Source organism: Thunnus maccoyii, chromosome 24, assembly GCF_910596095.1.
Source record: "Thunnus maccoyii chromosome 24, fThuMac1.1, whole genome shotgun sequence".
Taxonomy (NCBI): Eukaryota; Metazoa; Chordata; class Actinopteri; order Scombriformes; family Scombridae; genus Thunnus; species Thunnus maccoyii.
Window position 1 is genome coordinate 16550732 of NC_056556.1, and position 24284 is coordinate 16575015.

At 40.5% G+C, this 24284-nt stretch overlaps 1 protein-coding gene across 1 annotated transcript in view; it reads right to left on the reverse strand.

Annotated features, from left to right (window-relative positions):
- Positions 1–24284, reverse strand: part of xirp2a (xin actin binding repeat containing 2a) — a 55635-nt gene that overhangs the window by 19208 nt on the left and 12143 nt on the right. Inside the window, exons 4-5 of the mRNA XM_042405147.1 lie at positions 12259–12370; positions 1172–1347 (exon numbers count right to left, since the gene is read on the reverse strand). Coding sequence (XP_042261081.1) covers positions 1172–1347; positions 12259–12370 — 288 coding nt within the window. The remainder of the gene's footprint in view (positions 1–1171; positions 1348–12258; positions 12371–24284) is intronic.

Below are 24284 nucleotides of genomic sequence, written 5' to 3' on the forward strand. Positions count from 1 at the left end.
CAAATCCTAATCATTTTGTGGAATGACTCATATAACCTTAAAGGCCATTGGTGGAAGAAGTACTTCCTCAAGTAAAGTACTAATAACGTTCACCATTGAAAATCTTACTGAAGTACAAGTACATAAGTACTATCAGCTAAATGTACTTAAATTATCAAAAGTAAAAGTACTGGTTCTGCAGAAAAATATACTGAATATATACAGTATTTTATATACCACAGTATTAGATTGTTGCTACTGATGCATCAAGGTGTAAAAGGTTAGGTAGTTTACTCCACTGGTTTCCAACATAGGGGTTGGGCCTCCTCCAAAGGCTCACAAGATAAATCTAGGGGGTCGTAGGGTGATTAATGGGGTAGGAGAGAAGAAAAAGCTAAGTTCTGCTACACACATTTCTATTGATTGTTTAGACTTTTCTCTAATCTCTGCTGTTTTATGGAATATACTTTTACTTCTCTGGGCCTCATAAATGAAACCATGTGAGAAGTTTAGAGGGGAAAATGTTTCTCTGGTGGAACTGCTAACAACTCATCTGAAATGTGACAAGGAGCCCCCAACTAGACACTACTTTTACAATATTTCTATAAAGTAGCATTGAATGAAAATACCAGTACCTCAAATTTTTAGTTAAATACAGTACTTGAGAAAATATACTTAGTACTGCTAAAGGCTTTATCAATGAACCACCCAGCTGCAGATCTACAATACTGAACTGGCTTTAATTTGTTATAACAAGCTCCAGATTTTTTAAATTCATGTTGAGCAATTAATGTTATATCGTGCGGAAACAACAGCCCTACTGTATATAAAACGACTGGTGATTTCTCCTGAGTCCATCACACTCTAGAGGTTTAGTTTTCCTGTCCAGTGCTGAGCCTTGTGACAAATAATCCTACCAGAACCCTGTGACATCTGTCCCCCTTTTTTGTCTTGCTCTACAAAGTAGCCCACAAGCAGGACAGTGTTCAGTGACAGCAGATTTGTTCTTTTGGGGAGAATTAAATGACAGAAATTTGGTCCTAAATACTAAGAATGTTTGTCACATATTGTCCATTTATCACCTTGTTGAAAACATTAAACATCCATATATGTGTCTGTCTGCCAGCTCTGTGGCTGCCTGCGTATCCTGACTGCCATCTCTTGTTACATCCGTGTGGAAGTATCGTCTTACCGCAGCAGAGGAGGAACTGCTGGTTTCTTTGCTGGATACGGCAGCCTGATACATCGCCAGCCGCTCTTTCACCGACACCGGCTCGGACTCCTGCTCGTCGGCGCTGAAGGCCCTGTTCACCTGGTTCGGCTCTTCCTCAGGACGTCCTGACCTGGATCTACCTGCGCTACCTGCACCTACACACACACACACACATAAACACACAAAAAATGAGATGAGAATGCCCTTCATCAATGCAAGAGTCCTTAGATCGTTATGGAAGATGTAGCCGAACTCAACTTCATGTCACCATCAAATATGTCTTCCAAAATGTCTCATTGCTCTTTTGGCACATCAATGAAGACTGATGCAGAGCTTGCCCTTTAGTAATTGGACTTGGACGGCTTTGTATGAGGTCATTATTGTGGAAGAGGTAGAGGTGAAGTTTCAACCAGAATCGATGGAGTAGATTTTTCATTTAGCTGTTTCACAGAAAACAGCACCCTTACTAAAATATTACATAATCATATTGTAGCATTGTAATTACACGGATGACGGGTTTACAATAAACCACTTCATTGGAAAAGGAAATAAACACATGTATACACTATAGTGTTGTAGCTTTAGTTTCATAACTGCTTCAAATCCCAGCCTTTCTGATAAAGACATCTGCTTACTTGTAGATATTGCAGATATTTTAACCAAGAAGTGGCCACAGGCAAACAATCCGTAACGAATGTCGACACAAAGCCGACGCGGAGTATTCATCAATCACAAAGCACTACTTTGTGATTCTTCATATTGCTCAGCACGTCCCTGCGGACAGCCAATTAGTGAAGACCATTGATTTTACATTTGACTTTTCTGTGCTACAAAGCATCATTAGGCAACAGAGAAGGCTCCGCTAGGGCCCAGTATACACCCACACTGGACCTTTCAGCTCTTGGCATGTTCTCTCTCTCTCTGGGCAACAACACTGTGGGATGAAAGAAGACCCTAAATAGAAAGTATTTTTTCTCATTACGTGCTCACCCTGTAACCTTTTGACATTTTTGAAATCCTCCTCCTTGTTGTGTTTTCAAACTAGGTGCTTACATATTTTCTGTGCGTGTATGTGTCTAACTCTGGCTCAAAGTAGAAGTCATTATGAGTTCTACTGCAGAAAAGTCTTACAGCAGCTGCCTCTTAAATGCATATGGATCTAGTATAGAGATCAGTGACAGATTCAGTGCTTGGTATAGTACTGTTCATGCTTAGCGGTGCAGAGAGAGCTATCTTAACACCTCTCTCAGCTCATTTATAGTACAGTATATCTATGAATACACATGCTTGATATAACCTTTTCCTGAAGCCTATATCATCAGAATGAAGAAATCAAACACCCACAGGTTTGACCTCAGTATCTGGTAGATAAAACCACATGATTTCAAATGAGTCATAAATCCAGACTAAAAACCAATCATACCGGCACCATCACACCAGCATTTAAAATGGTGAGATTAATAAATTGATTCCAATGGAACTCATGTCGGCTGGATCAGTGGTTTTGCTCATGAGGGTGAAGTGGGCCCATGCAAATTTTTCACATCTACTTGGACTTGCTGACAGGCAACAGAGCTGCAAAGTGGTTCCAGAAGTGTTTCCCGTTCTGTATTCCCCTTTCAATTTTTTCTTTAAACAATATCTTCCATTTTACTGAGTGTATAAAGAAAAATAGGACTCATGGATTATGTAAATATCTTACAGGTTTATGTTATGACCACCGGTTTTAATCATTTCAACCTCGTTTCAGAGACATCAAACAGCTCTAAATACAATAAAACCCATGAGCCTCAGCTGCTCTTCCTATGACCAGGAAGCCAGAGGCATGAATTAGCATGGTAGCAAATTCCAAATGCTTCATCATTGAATTTGTGGACAAAGCACAATGTCCTAAATTGATCCAGAATCCAAAAGTGTATTGATTTAAGCTGCAGGTTTCATTGTCAGTCGGAGCTATCATTAGCTTGCACCCGCCATCAGCGGCGCACGTAACAGAAATTGACTGGATGTTTTTATGTACCTTTGAGTTTTTAATCAAAGAACCAGACATTTTTCTAACAAAGCTGTTCATCTTTTGTACTGATGATTCAACCGGGGTAGTCTCATGTCGATCCAAGCTGTAGACGTATTCCAACTGTGTGTTCTGACGTTTTTTATGGGAAAAATTAATAGCAGTTTTATTTCCGGAAGTAGGGGCGCTGGAAATAGAACTCTTGACAGTACTGAACTTGAAGGGAGCAGAGAAGGAAGCCATCATAGCTAATGAGCAGTGTTGCACCATCTACTTTTATTTAGCCTCCTCCATCAGAGCGTAAACAGCTCCATAAAAGAGGAATGGTTAGAAGACAGTTATGAGAAAGGAGTTGATGGTACAACTACGTCTCATAAATAAACTGCGTGAACTTAATGTCTTGTTAGCGATTGATCTAACAAGCTAACTGTTAGCAATTTCCCTGCTGGCTTCTCTTTCTGATGGGTTACTGCCAGGAAGAAAACCATGTTCCCACCTGGCTAGTGTATTAGTGGTTACCTCGCAAGCAGCTCACCAGCTAGCCCTGCGAGTAGTCATAAATGTCACCAAGTTTCTGGAAACACATATTTCAGGAAGATATGTGGATGAATTTCGCTGTGCCATGTACCAGTGTGACCAGGTCTTTATTCAGACAACATGTGATAAAAGCATGCTCTACTCATCCTACCAATTTTAGCTTTCTGCTACACCTGGCATGTTAGTGTAACCAATAACCAGACAGGGAGAGAAAATAGGATGCTCGAGACAGCAGCATCTGAAAATAAACAGGGTTTTTACCCGCTACATCCTATTAATATGGGTCAGAAATCCTACACCTGAGGTTGCGGTGTAACCTCATACCTGCTAGATGACAGAAGCACAAGGATAATGCCCTCATTTATCACCAGAGATAAATGTTCACGTCATGGTCTGGAGCTGTCAGAGAGGCAAAGACATGAGGGTTTTTGATGCCTGAGAGTGGTGACAACAACGCTCTGGATATCTCAGGCTTCTGAGAGGGGTATGCTGCATGCAAAGCTGCCATAGCAGGGAGGTGAGGTAACCAGGCTCCAGGGAGGGGAGGGGGATGGGGGGGGGGGGCTGACTGGAAGAAAAAAAAATAAACCCAGCCTTTTTATAAACCGGCCCTGTCTGCAGCGTCATCTTCCCCTGTAACAGGATGATTTATGGAGTGGAAGTGTGTGTCGATGTGTATATGTGTGTGAGAGAAATCAAAGGATAAAAAGAAGTTGGATTCAAAATTCAAGAACTTCTAATGAGATAGAATATTTTCAAAGATTTACGAAGTGTTTTCTCCATCTCCCCATGCTGCCTCTAATTAGTACTGGCACCGACGGATGTTTAATTAGCATTAATAATTGCTTTCAAACACTGTCTCATTGCTTTAGATGCCCCAATATAATGAAGGCCAAGTCTGTTTACAGTGTGATATTGATAGCAGGAAGAGAAAAAACAATTCACAGGCTTACACTTCAAACCTGTGTCATTTCTGCTTTTGATGGAGAACATATTGACCTGCTTATTGACATATTTACCACTACACTAGCTATTATTTTTTTCTTCTTCCTTATTTATTTTCAGTTTCTTATCTCTTCATTGCCACATCGGCAGCGGCACTGGGTGGTGCGGGGTGGGGGGGTAATGGAAGTGGGGGTCACTGGGGGAGGCCACGCTGCTGCCGGTATGCACGACTCAGCGGCTATATTGGGCCGAGCCGAGGGGCATTGACCTCCCTGTCACTGCCCCATCGCCGCAGCCTGGCGAGGTGAGGCGCTGCCCTGCCGGCTGGCTAAAAGTGAGGAGGTGTTGGGAAAGAGACAATAGAGGAGAATGTACCCAGGAAAGACAGAGAAAACGAATAAGAGAGTAATTTCAGTGTTTAAGGGTGTGAGAGAAGGCAGTATGTTTTAGCATCTCAAAGCTAAACCAAGACCCATAGATCTATGTCAAGTAGAGGCCGTCACCTAATCACAGAGGTGTCACCCCCTTCTCTGCCCTCTCCCCACAACAGAAGCCTAAAGCAACCCAATTTTTCTGTTCACTACTTACTGACCAAAGCTTTTGGCTGGCGAGGTTAGACAGGAGCGCCAAAATGAGCTACACTAATTGAAATGTCAGCCATGGAGGGCGATTTCTCCTTACGGACGAAAGCAAAACAGGCACAGTAATTGAGCTGTCAAATCTATCAAAATAACTTCTTTAAATTGAGGCCGGATTGCCTTCGAGTGCTTCCTTATGCTAGGCTAAGCACTTTGTCTCCGATTTGCTATGCTTTCAGAATATTCCAGATCAGATTGCTGCTGGTTATGTCTGGTGGAAGGAAACAAGAAGAGCCCCATGCATCTTTTATGACAACGCACAAATCCTAGTGGAATCACAGAAAACCTACTGAAATATCACGTCTCATTCTTTATGAAGCTCCAGCATCCAATGTTCCGACACAATTCAGTCCCTCCATTCAATCTTATTTCTGATTTTACACCGAAGACGTCTCATGTCTGCGCAGCCTGGGTACATCAAACCAATTCATTATTGACTAAAATGTCATCTACCGTTTCCAATCTGTCTCCTTCCACTTGTGCTCCAGTGGAAAATCACCTTGAAAGAGCTGTACTGACAGTGGGGCTTATGTTGATAGCTATGCAACAAGAGTCACCCTTTAAATGCTGATAATCCACACAGATCACTTACCTTCTTCAACTGTGTAGGTTGCTCTTTACGTCAAATGACAATAGAATCCAAGCTATATAGAAAAGGGCCTTGGAACTCCGGAAAATTAAATGGGCTTAGTCACCCGGCCTTAACCCAGCAAAGAAAGAAAATCCTGGGCAGAGACAGACAGTGAGGCTTGGAGGCCAGCTCCAGCAGTGTGCTCCACAGCTCAATGAGGCCCAGGCATCCAGTGACAGCTGATTTTATTTTAGAAGTCCCCCTTCGTAAAAAATAGGATGGACTTAGGGGAGAGGGTAGGTGGATGTGGGTTGGCTGTTTTTAGTATCATGTATCGAGGTACCCAACATGCCCTTAACCTTATGTCACAGTAGTCTTATAGAGACAGACGTCCCATACTGTGAATTGGAAAAACAGACATCCTTCGTTTAAACAGCAGAGATCAGGGAGACGTGGCATTTGAAATGGCTGCTTGTTAGCATGGTAAATATCATTCATGACTCAGCACGAATAATGGAGATAGATTTCATACACACTGCTTCATAGACAACATATAACTACAGAGAAACACTGGGAAAGTGACACAGCTTATACCAGTCTGTAACATGTTAATCACAGCAAAACAAAAAAGATTAGATTCACATGTTCTCTTAAAAGAATAGTTCAGCATTTTGGGAAACACGCTTATACGCTTTCTTGTGGCGAGTTGGATGAGTGGATCAATACGACTCTCATCATGTCTGTACTCTCAAGTATAGAAAATAGAGCAGGAGGCAATTAGCTTAGCATAACAAAAAGACTGGCTAGCTGTTTCCCTCTATTTCCTGTCTTTATGCTAAGCTAAGCTAATGAGCTGCTGGCTTACAGACATGAGGATGGTATCGATTGTCTTATCCAACTCTCAGCTGTTTTTTCTCAAAATGTCAAACCACACCTTTGAAATAGCTGGCTGGACATGAAATTGACTTGCCCAGGTCATACTAATATACCGTTTCACTACATAGCCCTGCCTCTATATGTGCATTATTGATTATTGAGCTATGTGACCATTCGTCGGGGAATGGATATGTTAACGCTACTTCTAGATCAATGCCTCTTCTCAAGCTGACAGTCTGACAATCTGTTCAAACTGCTGTTGCATACAGCAGGTCTGAAATACTCATATTTTGACCTGCAATGTCCCTCTTGAGTTAAATATTGCTGGTAAAAGCTGCTCGACTCAATGGGGTGAATGATTTAAAACATTCTGGTAAAAGGAGTTGAGCGAACCTTTCTAGGTGAACCTTTGCTTAACCCATCTTGTACACCGTATGCCTGCCATCAAGATGTCTTTGAACCTTTTTCAAAGACAGCTCCTCAGAAGGACAGTAAGCCACTCAAAACCAATGCAAAGTGAGAAAATTCAGTGCAGAGGGCCTGAGAGGACTGAGCTAGAATCCTTTAACGATCAAGAAACACTCCATGTATGATATGATAATATATCATATCCTTTCTTTCTCTTCTCTTACTCTCTGACTTTCTTTCTTTTGTTCCTCCTTCTTCTTTCTTGGACATACATTGCCCTAAAGCAATGGCAAAGGTCCTCTTTCAAACCAGTGACCTTTTGTTTGTGTGTGATCAGCCCGGGGCCTTTCATTCACACTTTCTTAGCCTACATCCTTTTTGACAGTACAAGAGCATATCTATCTTAACCCAAGAGGAATCATTTATGTCAATTCTCTCCATATCATTAGCTGTGATCACAACTGTCTACCCACCTCTTTTATGAAACACAGGGTGTTCTCCGGGAAGCCCACCCCATGAGCTGCTGTTGGCAGCACATCGACTTGAGAATATCGTGGTTATCAGGCTTGTAGAGAAGCTGTACTCTGTTTATAATCCCACTGAGATTGCACATGGATTTCCTGTTCCCATAGTGGAAAATAAACATACTCCGGTAGAATACCTAATGAAGGGGCCAGAGAATATCCCCACACTGAAGTCCACACTCAAGTGAGCTTTAAACTAAAATAACTTTCGGACAATTTAACAGTCTATGTAGTTAGTAACTGTGAATTGTGAAAGTAAGTGTAAGTAAAGAGATTTACTGTTCCATGTAATGTAATAGTGAGCCTAATTTACTGTATCTGGATTTGATAAAGTTGTGCTAATCAATGCTAATGGCTCAAGGAATATTTCACCTGCTATTTTTGTCTGTGAGAACACAATTTCAAGATGTTCCCAATCACTTTCAACTTAATTTCAGCTGGTTATTGGTGGAAATGGTGTTACTGTACAACTGAATGGACAAGGTCATCAGATATTATCCTCAGGCCACAAAAACACATGACAAAGTAGTGTTATTACAACACTGTGGACAATGATATATTACCTCTTCAGATGTGTCTCTTGAAACTTTGATCTAAGAAACCAGCTTATTGCTTTCTTTTATAAATGTGTAAATTATTTCTGGCAGACGTGTCAAGTAAAGTTCAGTCGCATGGCCCTTCATTGTTACAATCATGAAGGGCTTGACAACAGATTCATTTTAAGCAACACTTTAAAATGACACTTTAGACCCTACTCCACCTACGCACCTGTCACAAAGAGATTTTTTGATGATCTAAGAAAAACATTCAAAATTCTCTGATTCCAACTTCTCAAATGTGAATATGATAGTCTATGACAGTAAACTGAATATCTTTGGGTTCTGGACTGTTGCTCAACAAGACATGAGAGGAAATTAACTTGGGTTTTGGGAAACACTGATCGACACTTTTCACCATTTTCTGACAATTTATGGACCAAACAACTAATCGATTAAACCAAGAAAATATTCAACAGATTAATTCAATAACGGACATAATCATTAGTTGCAGCCCTAAAGGAAACAATATCCCTTCTAAGCTGTCTGGGTGAGCAATGGGTGCCATTTTCAACAAAAAAATAAATACATATTTAAATGTTTTCAGACAGATTAAAAAAGAGGCACAGTGTGTTAGTGAGCTATAGAGGTCCTGGTAGGCAGATTAGTTTTACCTTTGGAGAACGCCAGGCTAACTGTTTCCCCCTGATTCCAGTGTTAATGCTAAGCTTAGCTAACTGGCTGCAGGCTTTCGCTTTCTATTTAGCTCACGGACAATGAAAGTGATATCAATCTTCTCATCTAAATCTCATTAAGAAAGTGAATAAGCGTGCCGTGTGTTTATATAGGCAACATAAAGAAAGAACACAATCGCTTGGGAAAACACTGTGTCCAACATTGGTCAAGGTGAAACCACAGATATTAACAGTGTGATTAAGATAAAACACTTTGAGTACAATGACCCATTTGCTCAACGAGGTTGTGAAACATTATGCTTAAAGGTGAAGGACTGGAAGGTGAAGGAACAATTATCTTGCATATTTCCATCCATTTCAAACCTATACTGTTCAATTAATCAATACACAATATAGCCAGAACCTCAATTTTCAATTTCCAAACATAAATCAGGTCTTAAGGGCTAAATTGAGTCCCATAATTACTAAGGGAGTCAAAAGTGAAATTGACAGGAAGAAAATCTTTGTTTTTCCTGAGGATAATATTATAAAGACATCATCATTTGGAAGGCAAATCTGGGAGGAGATTAATTAAAACAAAAACAGTTTTTCGGCAAATCCAGCCCCAGTTGGCAGCATTTGCACACTTGCACACGCAAACGAAAAAATCTCTAAGGCCATGCATGTCTGACGAGTTTAATTATATATATATATTTATATATACATAGAGAGAGAGAGAGAGAGAGAGAGAGAGGGAATCTGTGGCTGTTTAAACTTGTATAACATATAAATATATAAAAGCACAAGTATTGAACACCCACTATTGTGTGTGACACAAAGCCAGCCACAGTTTCATGGTAGTGATTCTGGTGTAACATGAGAGGAAACAAGTAAACAAGGATGCCTATTTAGAAAGAGCAGCAGCATGGAGATTTAGAGGTGAGCTTTGCATCTGTTTAAAGCACAGTTACACCACCACTGTGCTTTATTTAAACATTGTAGCTTTGCAGGAAACAGCTACTGTAGCCCCCTCGCCACAAACGTCAGTCATTTGACCTCGCGCATTATGCGACATTGCCACTGACAACTTGTCAGCCAAGACAAAAGCCGTCGCTCAGTCAGGACGACGGGAAAGCGGAGGATCGTCAACAAGCTCCAATTTTAGACGTGTTGTGGAGATTTAGAGGCGTGTAGGGCGACACGAAAGCCTTGTTGATCTCAGGTAGAGATGGAGAGGCTCTCAGTCTGCGTGTGTGTGTGTGTATATTGAGTGTAAGCATGCATGGTTGAGTTTATGAATGTGTGTGTGCAAAGGTGTTTTAAACACTGGGATGCCACTTTGAGGCAGTTGCCTGTCAACACATTCATCACTATAGTTTGTCACTACCAACTATCACCACCTTTCTTTGTCAATTTTTTATTTCAGTTTGCATTGGCATGACATGTAAAGCAGCTATAATCAATATTTTTATGTTTACAATGGATTACATGACTAATTGTATGTAACAGGCTAATTCTGAGACTCTACAGAGTGTTTTAGAGTCTTTCAGCTTTTGTTTTTTTTTACTGTTTTATTCACTCTCATTGCTTTCACCAGCATTTTTTCAGTAGGAGCAGGCAGCTGTTTTCAGTGAAAAAACTAAAAACCTACAATATGCTACCTGCCCAGCACCAAATGGCATCCAGACAAAGTTATAACCTAGCTGATGAACATAGTGGAGCATTCAGCTGCTAAAGAGCCAGATATTTTTCTCTTGTTGGAGGCAAATAACAGCTAAAAGAAGAGAGAATATTGAACTTATATTCATTAGTTAGTCTAAACATGACTCCAAACAAATGCTAAAGTTGCTCCATATCTGCTGGATATGTAAATAGGCAACCTTTTGTTAACAAGTTTGCTATAGCAACTGAAAAGGTCCATGTTGTGTTAACAGCTTGTTTCCACAGTTCATATAGCCAGTCTGATTTTACAAATACAGTCAGGTCAAAAGCTCCTCATATGTTGTTTTCATGTATTACATTTATTTTGTACATGACACATATTATATGTAAATGTAAAAATGTAAAACAGATGTATGTTGTCAGGTTATTTGTTAGCTGTCTGTGTTTTGTTGTTGCAGTAGGTAACAAACTGAGCTGCTAGTCTTGTGGTTTTCCTGTCCTCCCCGACAGAAAAGGTAGTTTTTCATCATCAGGCAAGATCATACAGCCTGGAGGAGCTTTGATTATATTTATCTTGAATGGCTTTATGTTGGGTTTTTTTTACACATAGACAGGAATGTATCTCTTACAGTGTTTAGGTGACAGCGGTTAAAGGTAGAAACCTCTGCTGGTTTCCATGATTTTATATGGAGACCTCTTTTGAGGGCTGCCCTGGTGGTCTAGGGCTTAAGGCACCAACCATGAACTGCAATGTCCCCTGTTCACGTCCTGGACCATTGTTGCTTGTCATTCCACATGTCTTTACTCATTTCCTGTCATCTCTTTGCTGTAGCTGTCCAAAAATGGCATTAAAAAATCCCCTAAAATGTATTTTTTCAGTCTCCCATTCATAGCTGATTACTCACTGTATTTAATTAAGATTTTGCTCAGTTTCTTTATTTTTAGATGTTCTGCCAATTTAATTTATCTGCTGAGGGCAGCAGCTCAGCTTGACTGAATTCTTCCTGCAGGTGTTTTTAACAGCTAAATGCTTGCACTGGTCAGTGTGGAGAAGATTAGAGTATTTTGATGAACTTTTAATATAGTTTTACAGAATTCAAATTACAGTTTTTTGAGGGGTATTTAATCCTACTTTTCTGAATCCTCTACTTTCTATTTCTTCCACACACACGCGCAATTAATACTCACTCCATGATCAACATATTGAGCTACCTGCGAGGCCACACGTGATAACTAACCATCTTTAGCTTGTTTGTGATGCTCACAGAGTTAAAAAATGGATTGTACCTTGCACTGTAAGCTCTATCTGTGTGTACACTGATATCAGCGCCAGTGGAAAACAAACTCGAGGTAGCCACCACAGCATTGCTATCACAATAATGGAAGCACAGTATCTAGCGAGCCCCAAGCTTCCCATTAAAAACCTGCCAGGGAGGCAGCCTTATCTGGCAATGAACAATCTGGTTTTCAAAAGCTGCTTTCTGACAAATGTTTATCTCATTGGACAAATGGGACACCACATTGCATTAACCATCCTGCAGCCTCGGTTGTTTGTTTGACAGACTAGTGTAACCATGATGCAATAAAGCTAGGCCTCATGTTATATTCTGTAATATATTTGATGTTGTGTCAAAGTATCTTTTCAAAGAAAATCTCCAAATGAAAAACAAAAAGAAATACTCACAAAGAGAGGTGTCCTGAGGTGAAGCCATGGTCTGATCTATTGACGGTTCAAGCTGTGCGAGGCTGCTGGACGTCAGTCTTTTGGATGGGGATGTGTGGACGGTTGTCACTTCCTGGTCAGAGAGAGAAAGAGACAGAGAGAGAGAGAGAGCTATCAGAGGAAACACCTGTGCTATTTCAACAGGGAGATGGAAAGGTGCCGCTACAGGTCGTCAAAAACCATCTGGCTGTGCCCAAATCGCCTGTACACACCCTGACACACATACACTCTAACACACACACACACACACACACACACACAGAAAAAAACACACATGCTACCACACATACCTTAAGTATGAAAAATGATACAGTCAAGCGTCCGGTGACAGTTAAGCTCTAGATTCCTGTGAAACTTTGTTGCTGTCATCTGGTCTGAGCACATGCACACACACACACACACACACACACACACACACATCTGAGTGTAAAGAAAGATGACCTTGAACACCATGTGAGCATTAGGCATTGACTGGAAAGTTAGTGCAAACAGCACTTGGTTGAATTTTAATAGAGCTACTCTAGCTGTAACTAACAGTGTTTTCACAGGCTTCTATTGATGAAAGGTACAACATTGGTAAATGGCATGTCATTGGTACATACAGGCTTATTTTTCCCCTGGAAGCATTTTGTCAAAACTTAGAAGTCAGCCAGAGCAACACGCCTATTCAGTTGCAAATCATCCCCACGGGGAACAAAAACACCTGCGCCTGTGTGTGTGTGTGTCTTTGCAAATATGCCGGTGTGTTTTTTTTTCATTTGCAAATCAAATGTATTCCCTATAGAGTTCTTTCGACAGCTTCTTGCCGAGCATCAACATGGAATGACAACAAATACACAACAGCTCTGTACACGGCAAAACTACGTGGTGCATACACACACACACACAAACTTGTGCCTGTCACGCTTGGTCTCCTTCTCCCTGCTGAAGGTGTCAGCCGTAATTTCAAAAATGCACCAAAGGACAAAACGTTGTCCTCCAAAATCCCATTTAGTAAATCCCTGAAAGACATGCATGGTCATTTGCATACTTTCCTACAGTAATACACACACAGACATGCACGCACGCGCACACACCATGGCAAAACAAGGATGTAAACATAATCTCTGCCTTTCTGTCACTGTCAGTCTCTCTCTTGCTGAAGTAGCACTCACATTGAATGAAGCTCAAGCCAGTGAGCTGCGAGGAGCAAAAGCACATGGTAGAAACCGGCTGCTAACCACAGCTCCCCTGTGCACTGTGTTTGACTGCTCAGAGGTTTTTTGTCTACAACAGGGTGTTACTTTGCTTCGGGGATGATTAAGCGCACTATCAGTGAGGATGTTTTACAGGCCGGTGTGTGAAAAATATGTGTGTGTTTGTGGCAGTTTGAGTTTATTATAGCATGTTACAGAAGTGAATCTGTGGTCTCTGGTTTTCTGTTTCCATTTACACTTAAGCTAATGTGTGTAGTAAATCATCCATCCGATACATGTGGTGAGTGGGTGGGAAGACTTTCTCTGTACTTTAATTGCTACATTTCATTTGCATCACAGAAGATGGAGCACCGTGGAATCTCAGTGAAGAACTGGCAGGAGTGTATATTGTAACCAGGCAAGAACAAGTCAGATAGGTCTCTAAATCGTCTTTAAATCTATACCTTGTCTAAAGTTAGAGCATTGAGGCTACGTCACTTCAGGACTTTGTTAGGGTCAATTTATTGTCCAGAAAAGAAATAATAAAATAGGTGTGGCAACTATAGCAAATAATCATCACTTGCCAAACTAGAGCTGCAACTAACAATTATTTTCATCATTGCATAATCTGATTACTGTCTCAATAACTGATTGTTTTATCTATAAAATAGTTAAAATGCCCATCACAATTTAAGGTCTTGAAATATCTTGTTTTGTCCAACCAACAGTCTAAAACAGAAAGATATAATATAAGGTAATATAAAACAGAGAAAAGCAGGCTGTTTGGCATTTTTGCTTGAAAAATGACTACCGATTAACCTATTATCAAAACAGTTGTTGATGAATTCACTCTAAATCAACTAATCAATTCATCAACCAAGTGTTTTTTGTGCTACACCACATTTGGGGCATAATGCTAAAAGCTAACAGATGTAACAGAGAATTACACTTTGTAATCAAGATTGCCAAGAGGTCGGAGGTCATCAGGCAAGGTAGAAATGAAGAGCAGTGCATCATCTGCAAAACAAGAGAACGTTCGCGAGTAACATGAGGCCAGGTATGTGGAGGTGAGAAAGTAACCAGGGTTTGAACTTCTCTCTCAAGCTCTCTTTTTTATTCTTCACACAATTACTTTGTCACTTTTCATGTGTACAAACAAGTATAACACTACACATGCCTTTGCAGTGAGACTGTCTGAAAGTGTATATCAGAATCCCCATTTGAACCATTGACACGTCTCGCTCTTTTCTATCACACCAGGCTTTTGACCTTGCCTTAGCATTTGGCCATGAAGGCAGTGTATATACCAAAAAAAGGGACCCAGAACTGAACCTTTGTGCACACCATAAAAATATTAATTCTTTATGGACAGAACTCCCCAGCAGTCTCAACGTCTGTCAGAGCTGAGCCAGCAAAATAATGAGATTATCACCTCTTAATAAGGAGAATATAATTGATATATTACTACTTATTGAGGTCAAAACATACAATAATAGGTATTTTTCTAGCATTCAAGTCTGTTCAGATATTGTTTACGTCTTTGAGCAGAGTGCTGCATTTGGCACTGAAGCAACTGAAATTAGAATTGAAGCCAATAAAATTTGAGAGTTGCAAGTAAACAAGTTTCTCAAAAATACATTAAGTTGGAAAGTGGCCTGAAGTTATTTGTGTTACTGGCATCAATAATCTTTTTTCTTTCCAGAAGAGGCCATACAAAGGCAATTTTCAAAAGCCAAAGGAAAACAATCAGTCTGCAAGGAGAGATTGATAATGTGCAGTAATTCTGCTGACAACAACCAAGGAACCTCTTTACAAAGCTGGTCAAGGGCACAGAGAGAGCTTCAGTGAACACAGTACACAGTTTAAGAAAACAGCATCAGCTACAGTAAGTAGCAAGTCTAAATTTAAAAACATAACAGCAAACGGAAAAACATTGATTTCTTATTCAGATGCTTTCCTTTAAGTTATTAATCCATGACTTATGTCTTAAAATCAACTGACCTGATACCTAAGTGAGGATTGGTGTTGTCCCTAAAGAAGATACACCAGGTATTTTGTGATATGATTACACCAATCAGAAGTGAAGACTGCAGTTAATCCATTTTATGAAGTACAATAAGTGGATGAACTGCAGCAGTGCCACAGCACAATATCTCATGCAACCGTCATCAAGTGCTATCTTGCTTTGAGTCCCTGCCATATGTTCTTTTTGGCGCAGGCTGCCACGGAGGAAGGAGGAAGAGAGAATGGGGGTAGTGGTGGTGGCGGTGTGTGTCTGCGTATCTCCAACAGGCTGACAGAGTTAATAAGGGACAGTGCTTGGTGAAATCTGTCTAAATGTGCCAGGCCTGTCGCAAGAGATAATCCCTGTGAAAAAAAAAAAAATCACTGGATCCTCCTAAAAGGAGCTCGGCTAATGAAATCAATGCTGGCCATCTGGGACCATTTCATGTGTGACAGACGCCTACAAAGAGGCCGGTCAGACCTGTGATGGTGAAACCATAGTAACAGGGAATAGTAATACTAGTAATGGTAATAGTAGCCTGGGGAGGTGACATCCCCTATCCTCACATTGGTGCCTATAAGAGGGAGACATTACCAGTGCATAGACCACTCCAGGAAACTGTGAACTTGCCGTCACACATGCAGGGACTTCAGCATTTTTTTGTCTTATGTCAGCTGTTGACATTTTCGTCCTCTAACAACCCTTACTCCTACTAGTAGGACTTTAATGGCATGCAGTGGTGCATGGAGGGCCTCTGAGGAGAGCTGTCTGCCTCTCTCTCATCAAAGGTTCTTTATCTGTCCTCTCCCTCTGCCCTTCTGTGTCATCCTCTGTTTAAAAAATGTCAGTCTTAATAAGTCAATTAGTATAGAATAGAGTGCTAAGATTTTATTTTTCTCACCCCAAAGTGAGAGAATGTGCCAGTTAGGTGAGATAATGTCACTCGTACGGTTGTAAAGATGTAGCGATATGTCTTATCCTGAAACAAGTTGCAAACATTGAGGACTAAATGACTTGAGCGCTGAATCACACTTTTCATCATGTGAACTAGGGATCATATGGTGTTTGGTGAATCAAGGATCAAACTAAAGGCCTCAGTATTTTTCAAAGTGCTTGTAGTCAAACAACACTTAAAACACCCATGTTACACAGAATCTGAATTTCTCTCTCAAGCTTTTGTACCTTCTTCACCCTGACTTTGAGTGGTGTTTTAAACAACTATAACAGATTTGCCTTTAGACATGGTCAGACGACTGTTTCATTTTAAGCATACCCTTTGAAGGATTGTTTGACATTTTGGGAAATATGCTCATTAGTTTTTCAGCTGAGAGTTAGATGAGTGGATCTCTCAAGATCTCTCAAGTCTGTCCATTATATGGCTACAGCCAATTTAGCTTAGCATAGCATATAGTCTGGAAACAGCTATAGGCAGCTAGCCTGGCTCTGTCCAAAGCTAGCAGCCATTTAGCTTAGCTTAAAGAAACAGAGGGAAACAGTCTGGCTCTGTCAGGTAACAAAATCCACCTACCAGCATCTCTAAAGCTCACTGATTAACACGTCATATCTGGTGTTGTTGGACTCCATCACGTCACTGCACTTGGCAGAAATAGTTTGGCACAGATCTGCCCATAAAACCACAAAATGTCCTTTCTACACTTCTATTTTTGTACAAATTACACTAATGAGATACATTTTAATTAGTGAGCTTTACAGGTGCTGGTAGGTGCATTTTGTTACCAGACAGAGCCAGACTGTTTCCCCTAGTTTCTTTAAGCTAAGCTAAGTGGCTGCTAGCTGTAGCTTTATATGTATACAGTATGTATAACAGACATATGGGAGTGGTATCAATCTTTTCATCTAACACAGCGTCTGTTGATCATATTTGTGACTATGAAATGAAGTTTCGAAGTGCACTTCGATCAGAACATTTTTGGGTTTGAATACAAGTTACCACTTTGCCAAAACTAAGAGCTACTATGAGTCTCTCCTGCACCTGACTACTTTGGATTCAAGTAGCTCAGAAATTGCTCCAAGTGCTTTTGAAGGAGTTGAAGATATAGAAGCATTTCAAATCAATAAGGTCTTCTGGTTCGATATCAGCTCTGACATTACGGAGGAGAGAGGTCGCCCAGATGGGATGTATTCCTTAAACACTTTCAAGATTTTATTTTTGGATTGCTGTCTGTTTCTTTTCTCTTGTCTCCTTTGCTCTTTCATTTTCATACCCTGCTCTCTCTATCCTTCTCTCTGTCTCTCTTCTTTATTCATCATATAGTCCATCTATCTTCCTTTCTCTTGTTCTTTCTCTCTTTGTGTTGAGACAGCTTTCTGGAGTGCTTGAATGTGTCTCCGGCTTGCTTGTCAGTCTGACGCAGGTTAAGGTGAATGACCAATGCTCCCGAGATCTATTAAAGCTTCAAAATTAAAAAAAGCTTATTCCTTTGCTCCTCTATTTTCAAACCTCTTCACACCGAACTCCCCACCAATCCACTCACAGACTTTTATTCGATTAGTCCACCGCATGTCCTCTCGGCGTTTTGCAAATTAAATAGTTCATTTGATGCTGTTAATTTAATGCCTTTGAGCCATTCATGCCTGTGATAGCGCTGTGGCTGTAGCGAGTGACTCAAGAGGCATGCCAAGAAAAGAAGTCCCTCACACGACACACTGTTTGGGTACTTCATTTTAAATTACAGGACTCCTTTGTCGGCAAATTGTGCACACACACACACACACACACACGAGTGAATTCATGTGCACACACAGACACTGTATTTACACATACAGTTCACCCACATGCACACTCCCTCTGACAGCTCTTGGACTGAGTGCTTCTGGCTGTGAAAGCTGCCTTATGGGTTTGCTGGCATAACATACAAGTGGCTGCTCTCAAACATGACTCATGAGGTTCTACAACAGTAAACAAATCACTAGGCTGACCGAGGCAACCAGTTGCTTTGGACTTGTTTCTCTGAACACGCCTGACTTTCTTCAAACAATTCAAAGCAGTGAACCAAAGGTCTCAGCAGTCATTTCTCACTGTTTTTATGCAAGAAGAGCATCCCAGTCTTTGTCCAATGCTTTCTGAAGCCTGGGTTTGGGGTTTGTTTCACAGTTACTAGTCACCACAATCATCACAAAGAAAGTTCAACAATGCTGGTGTTCTCTGGTTTATATGTTTTCACTGAGCCTAACATTGCTGATCCTGGATAACCAGTGTCACCGAGGCTGCTTTTCAACTGTTTCGATTAAGTGAAGGTGTATGAATCTAGGTAAAAGCATGCAATGCTCTTAACAGTTTGTATTTTTTGTTGTTAACCCACACCAAAACTGTCGTGTAAAAGCAACAATTTATGGTTGTTGATGACCAGTTGACCACGGTTGACTCCCCACCAGTCAGAAGTGAAGAAGCCTTTTGGATCTACAGCAAGTCCAGTTCCTCTTGACTCCATTTCCCCCGTTTCCAATCTGAATGCCAAGCTAAGTTAGCTAGATATGACATATCAAACTATTGCTCTAATCACAAGCCAATCACATGTAACCTTAACAGAACCATGACTGGAGTGCCGATATGCAATACGACATGATAAAAGTAGGTTACTGTGGCAGCAAAATGTGATTCAGTGAGGTAAAACATCTAATATAGTTGCACAAAAATGTGACACACAAGTGAATGCCTGAGCAGGTGTATCTGTCTAAAATGTTGCATTTATAATTTAATGGGCTAATTAATAGTGAGTGGATTCTCTTCCTAATAGAAGGTGACACTGGTTATAGATTTTTTTATACTATAATTTGCAATTTTCATATCATTGAGAATTCTTACAAAGTCATCTGCTGCAGTAATAGAATAAAAACATAAAAGCAGTCTAAATATATTCATAACAGGAAGCCTGTGTTACAAACTGAGTGTGTGGACCTTCCCAGACAGGGAAGGTCTAATGAACAGATGCTATTAGTATTTTGACTCAAGATCCACTTGCTTTTCTGGGGTTTTCAACTACATCTGACAGTCTTCAAACTCCATTCACTGAAGACCAAGCAGTGTAAGATGCTGTTTAAAAGTGCAGAAAAACCTAGCAGGTGCACCTTCAGTTCAGAATTTCTGTCAGACAACTATTGCTAAGATTGAATTTTCAGGCTCACTGGTTGCATTATGGGTAATGTAGGATGAAAAAAGGGAGCCACATGGATATCTTGTCCTATACTGCATCATTTTTAGTTTTAAGAAGAACTGCATCTTCATGCACACTGCTTTGGTTTCAACATTCATGTGTGGCGGTTGCAGCTGGCTGTAGACTCTGCAATGCCTCAGCCTCTGGGGCTAAATCATTCAGGCTGTGAATAAATAGTTAAGTGAATGAATGCATGAGTGCCTGAGTGAGAGGCCTTGTTAATTATGTGAGGTAATTTTCATCTTGACAGAGACAGCTATTATGAAAAGAGATTGATTTGCACAAAAAGATGTAATAGATTTCATCTACAGGGGTGCAACCCATTTAGATCACATTTACCCAAGTCATTTTGTAATGTTTGTGAGTAAAATTGGGTTTTTTCACATTTACTACTTTTTTATATTCATACGCTAATGTCAATGTTGCAGTGTCACACCGTACTTAAAATCAGCCTCTACACTATATCCCACGGCCATGAAAATAAACTCTTTAAGGCAACGTTTTCTTCAGGGATTATTTCCTGTGTGACTTTCATTTCTTCTGCTGAGTGTCAGGTGATTGATATTATGCAGAGGAAAATGAAACCACTCAATCTGGGCATAATGAAATAGTAAAGAGAAGCTTTGACCAAATTAAATTAAGCCTCTGTGTTTACTGTGATGGATTGCCTAGCGTCGTGGCATTTGCTGCATGCGTTGCACAGGAGTGAGTGGCAGCAAAAGGAACCAAAGCCTCGTACCTCCGACTACTCTGGATAGACAAACCAGGAATAACGTAAACCTCAGGGCAAATAAAAGACTGCTGCACTCTGATTGAGCAGGCAAATTCATATATAGCAACAATTATTCCACTGAATATTGTACCACTGGCAGGCAAAGTCAAGAATATTATACTCAAACTAGGGACCAAATACCTGCACACCTAATGAAATACATATCCGGCTCAGCTGTACGTTGTGTCTAGTGCTAATGAGCTAATGTTGGTGTGCTAAAACGATAAACTAAAACGGTAAAAATCTCTCAGCCTGTTTGTTGGTGGAGGTAAAAACATGCTCAAAAAGCAGCAGAGAACTACATAAGAGAAAACAACAATAAAGCATTCCAGACATGTCTCATAATGCCTGAATGTGGATCTCAAGACTGATCGGGTCTTCTATCACATTGTCTCCATGGTGTTATGCAACTGTGTGCATTATTCTTTTGAAGGTCATCCCCGCTTTTATGCCATCCTCTCTTCCTCTCTCTCTGTCTACTGGTTGGCAGCTGCTTACTTTTGGCGAGTGTTTTTGTTTGCGCCGGGTGCCATAAGCGCTCCCTTTTGCAATCCAGCAGAAGTATGAAAACAATTTTTTTTGTTTTGCAGCTGTAAAATCCTCTATCGACTGTCCTCATTATGACTTAACTGAGGCACGGCGAGAATCGCCCACATCAATATTTCAAACACTCATGGGTAAACACGGGCACAAAAGAGACACGGTCCAGAAAGAGAGAGGGAGGCGAGAGAAAGAGATGAACCACAGGCCGTAAACACAAGTAGTAGTACTGAGATGATGGAAGCACACATAAATACACAGACTGAGATTGACATTGTATAAGGCAAAAGAAAAGTCAGAAGGAGGCCAGAAAGAGGAAACAAACCTGACAAACAGCAGAAAAAGATTGATTGAGCTGTAGAGAAGGCGACTGTAGGAGGGGGAATGTGTTGTAATGCTGATTTGAGTTTTTCTACCAAGGCCAGCTGGGACAAAATGGATTAACTAAAGGCCAAACTACCAGACAGAGTCACAGTGAAAAGCTAGGAGGCTGACAATGGCAGAAATAAAAAAGAATTTTGAGAGACAGGCAGAGGAAATGAACACAAAGAAAAGAAGAAAGGATAGACCGACATATAGCCAGCCAGGACAACGCCAACAGGGAGGTATGATTCGCATTCATGGCCAGACAAACAGAGGTAGCAGCTGCAACAGATATATTCATACTATAGCTCAACAGTACAAAAAGCTGATATACGAGCAAAGGCACATATTTTACTGTTCTGGTCGCAGCTTCATTTTGCTCTCTGGCAATTTTCTGACACAAAAAAAACTTGGGTGATGTGTTTTCATCCCATTTTTTGGGTGAAAAAAAAAAGCTGTTGTGTATTTTTTGGGATACATGATGAAACATTTAGTCAGAGTTTCCCCTCAGTGGTATTTGTGGTTCTGTTCTGTCCTGTCAAAACACCCCTCCCATGTGTCTTCTTGACAAACAGTGCGGCGGTTTATTTTTTATTCTTTTTAAACCTCTATTTCATGGAGCGTGGTTAAAAACAGGGATTAAATATGTTCTTAATTAATACTTTGACTCTGTGCAACTCAGATTGTGTCAGGTGTGGTATTAGTCGCAAACATTTCACATGCCGAGACTGTTTGCTGGTCCTAGGTGACAAATATTCCCGCAGACTGTCAGTCCACAGCAGACTTCACCCTCACATTCTCAACTGCTTGATTCTCACACATTTACACCTGGGAGCCTCCCAGCACAACCTCAGCTGTCTACTGCTGGTCACTGAGCAGCGTCACTGGAGCGGTTGGAGGTTATGACTAAACCTGCTGCTATTTTTAACATTACTCATAGGGAAGCGTTGCAACAGGAAAGCCAGGAGATAATCCAGTAAATGGCAACACGGATGTTTATTTCCACTTTTCAATGAGGATGACCTCAAGTCAGAGACACTTGTATTATGGAAGTGACCATTTATAGCAAATGCTTGCACAGCTAGATTTAATGGGAAAGGCTGTGCTCTATGAGGGAGTGCTCAAAGAATCCAAGCAGCAACAAGGACTCTGCAGCAAGAGCTAATCCCCCTTTAACAAACATGTACAATCAATAACTTCAAAAATATAGCATGAGTCAGAGAGAGAGAGAGAGAGCGAATCAGCAGAGTAATAATGAGAAGTGTCTGGTTATAATGGCCTTGCTTAACACCTGCATTTGATGTTTCTAGTCAGCTGATAGCCACAGATGGTGAGTGTGTTAATGATTGAAAAAGCATGAATGTAGAAGCTGATGCCAATCAGTGGTCTGCCTGAGCAGAACTTTGGGCTCCTGTAATTATTAAGGCCTAGCCACACCAGCATTTAAATAACTAAATTTCACAGGAAATAGAATGAATTCTAATAGAGTCAAAGGAAAGTAAATCCAAAGTTTTCATGTTGAGTTCAACTTCAGTGAATTTTGACATTACTGACATTTCAGGGAACAGCAAGCTGGAGAGCCCAAAGTGGAGGAAGCTACTGTAACTTAGCTATTATTATTAGCTGTGTTTTTATTTAAACCTCCTCTGTTGGAGGATAAACAGCTCCATAAGAGGAATGGTATGCAGACAGTTATGAAATAGAAGTCAATGATAAAAAACATATTTTGAATAAACTGTGTGAACCTATTGTGCCTTTTGGGACCAAACTAATGAGTAGTACATGTACAATCCTGACAACAAAATGCCAGGGGAACAACCAAAGGCCAGTACAGATAAAACTCAAAGAAGCTTGGGGATCAATTGTTTGGCTAGAATGTAACCAGCATAGTTGTTAACTTGCCAGCTTGTCAGCCAACTAAAAAACAAGTCCTCCAAACTAAACAGCCAAATACCATGTTTGACCATGTGAATCCACGTTTCAAGAAGAAGAAGACGAAGAATATCTATGGTACCTATACATCTGCTCACTCATCAACCATACATGACAAGTTTTCTGTAACTGTAATTTAGTGCTCAACCCCAATGCATTTCAACAGGGTTAAGTGACTTGCTCCGGAGTGGGAACCGTTAAAGGACAAAGGAGAGTCAAACTGATTTAATTTGCCCAATTGGATCCATTTGCAAATGGCAAATTTGACCCAGATCTGGTGAGCATGAGATAAATTAAAGCCTGAGAGACGTCCAATGATTTGAGTGTCAAAGCTTGGCTGCAGAAACTCCTCATGTGTATTGACTGCTGGAAACCTAACAGGGACATTAGCAAGTCATTAATGTAGGCTGGAGGTGTGCTTGTCCCATAAACAAGACAGATAGATGAACATGTATGTAGTCTTTCACTTACATTAGATGTATTAATATTACATATGGTTCCTGCTGTAGATGCAGATTTACATTAACATAGCATTATATTCATTCATTATGATAACATACTGCTAGTACATAGATGTTACAACCATTATATGTTAATGCATATGAGCACATACAGTATGTTAATATTTGAGATAACATGCAGCTACTTCCTTTTTATTGACACATGTTGTATAAGGTTCATATGTGGTCATATATTTCGTTTCATGGCCTGTGCCCAGAGCTCCTCACTCTGTATTCTGGGCCTTTCTCTCCTGATTATCATTTCTCTTAACTAGGGCTGAAACCTGACAGACATCTGCTATTCTCCAGGGAGAGAAAGTTGTGGGAAAAAGGGAAAGTTGAGAAAAGGATAGAATTGAAAAGACTGTTAGTGTCAGAGATTGTGCAGCCCTGAAGTGGGGCTTGATGAAGCTTATCATTACTGAAACATGAATATAATTTGTTAATCAGACGCTGACCTGCTTCATCTGCTAAAATATAAACTCACTCTTCATTTCAGCATTTTGATTATCTCTCTTAAACCCC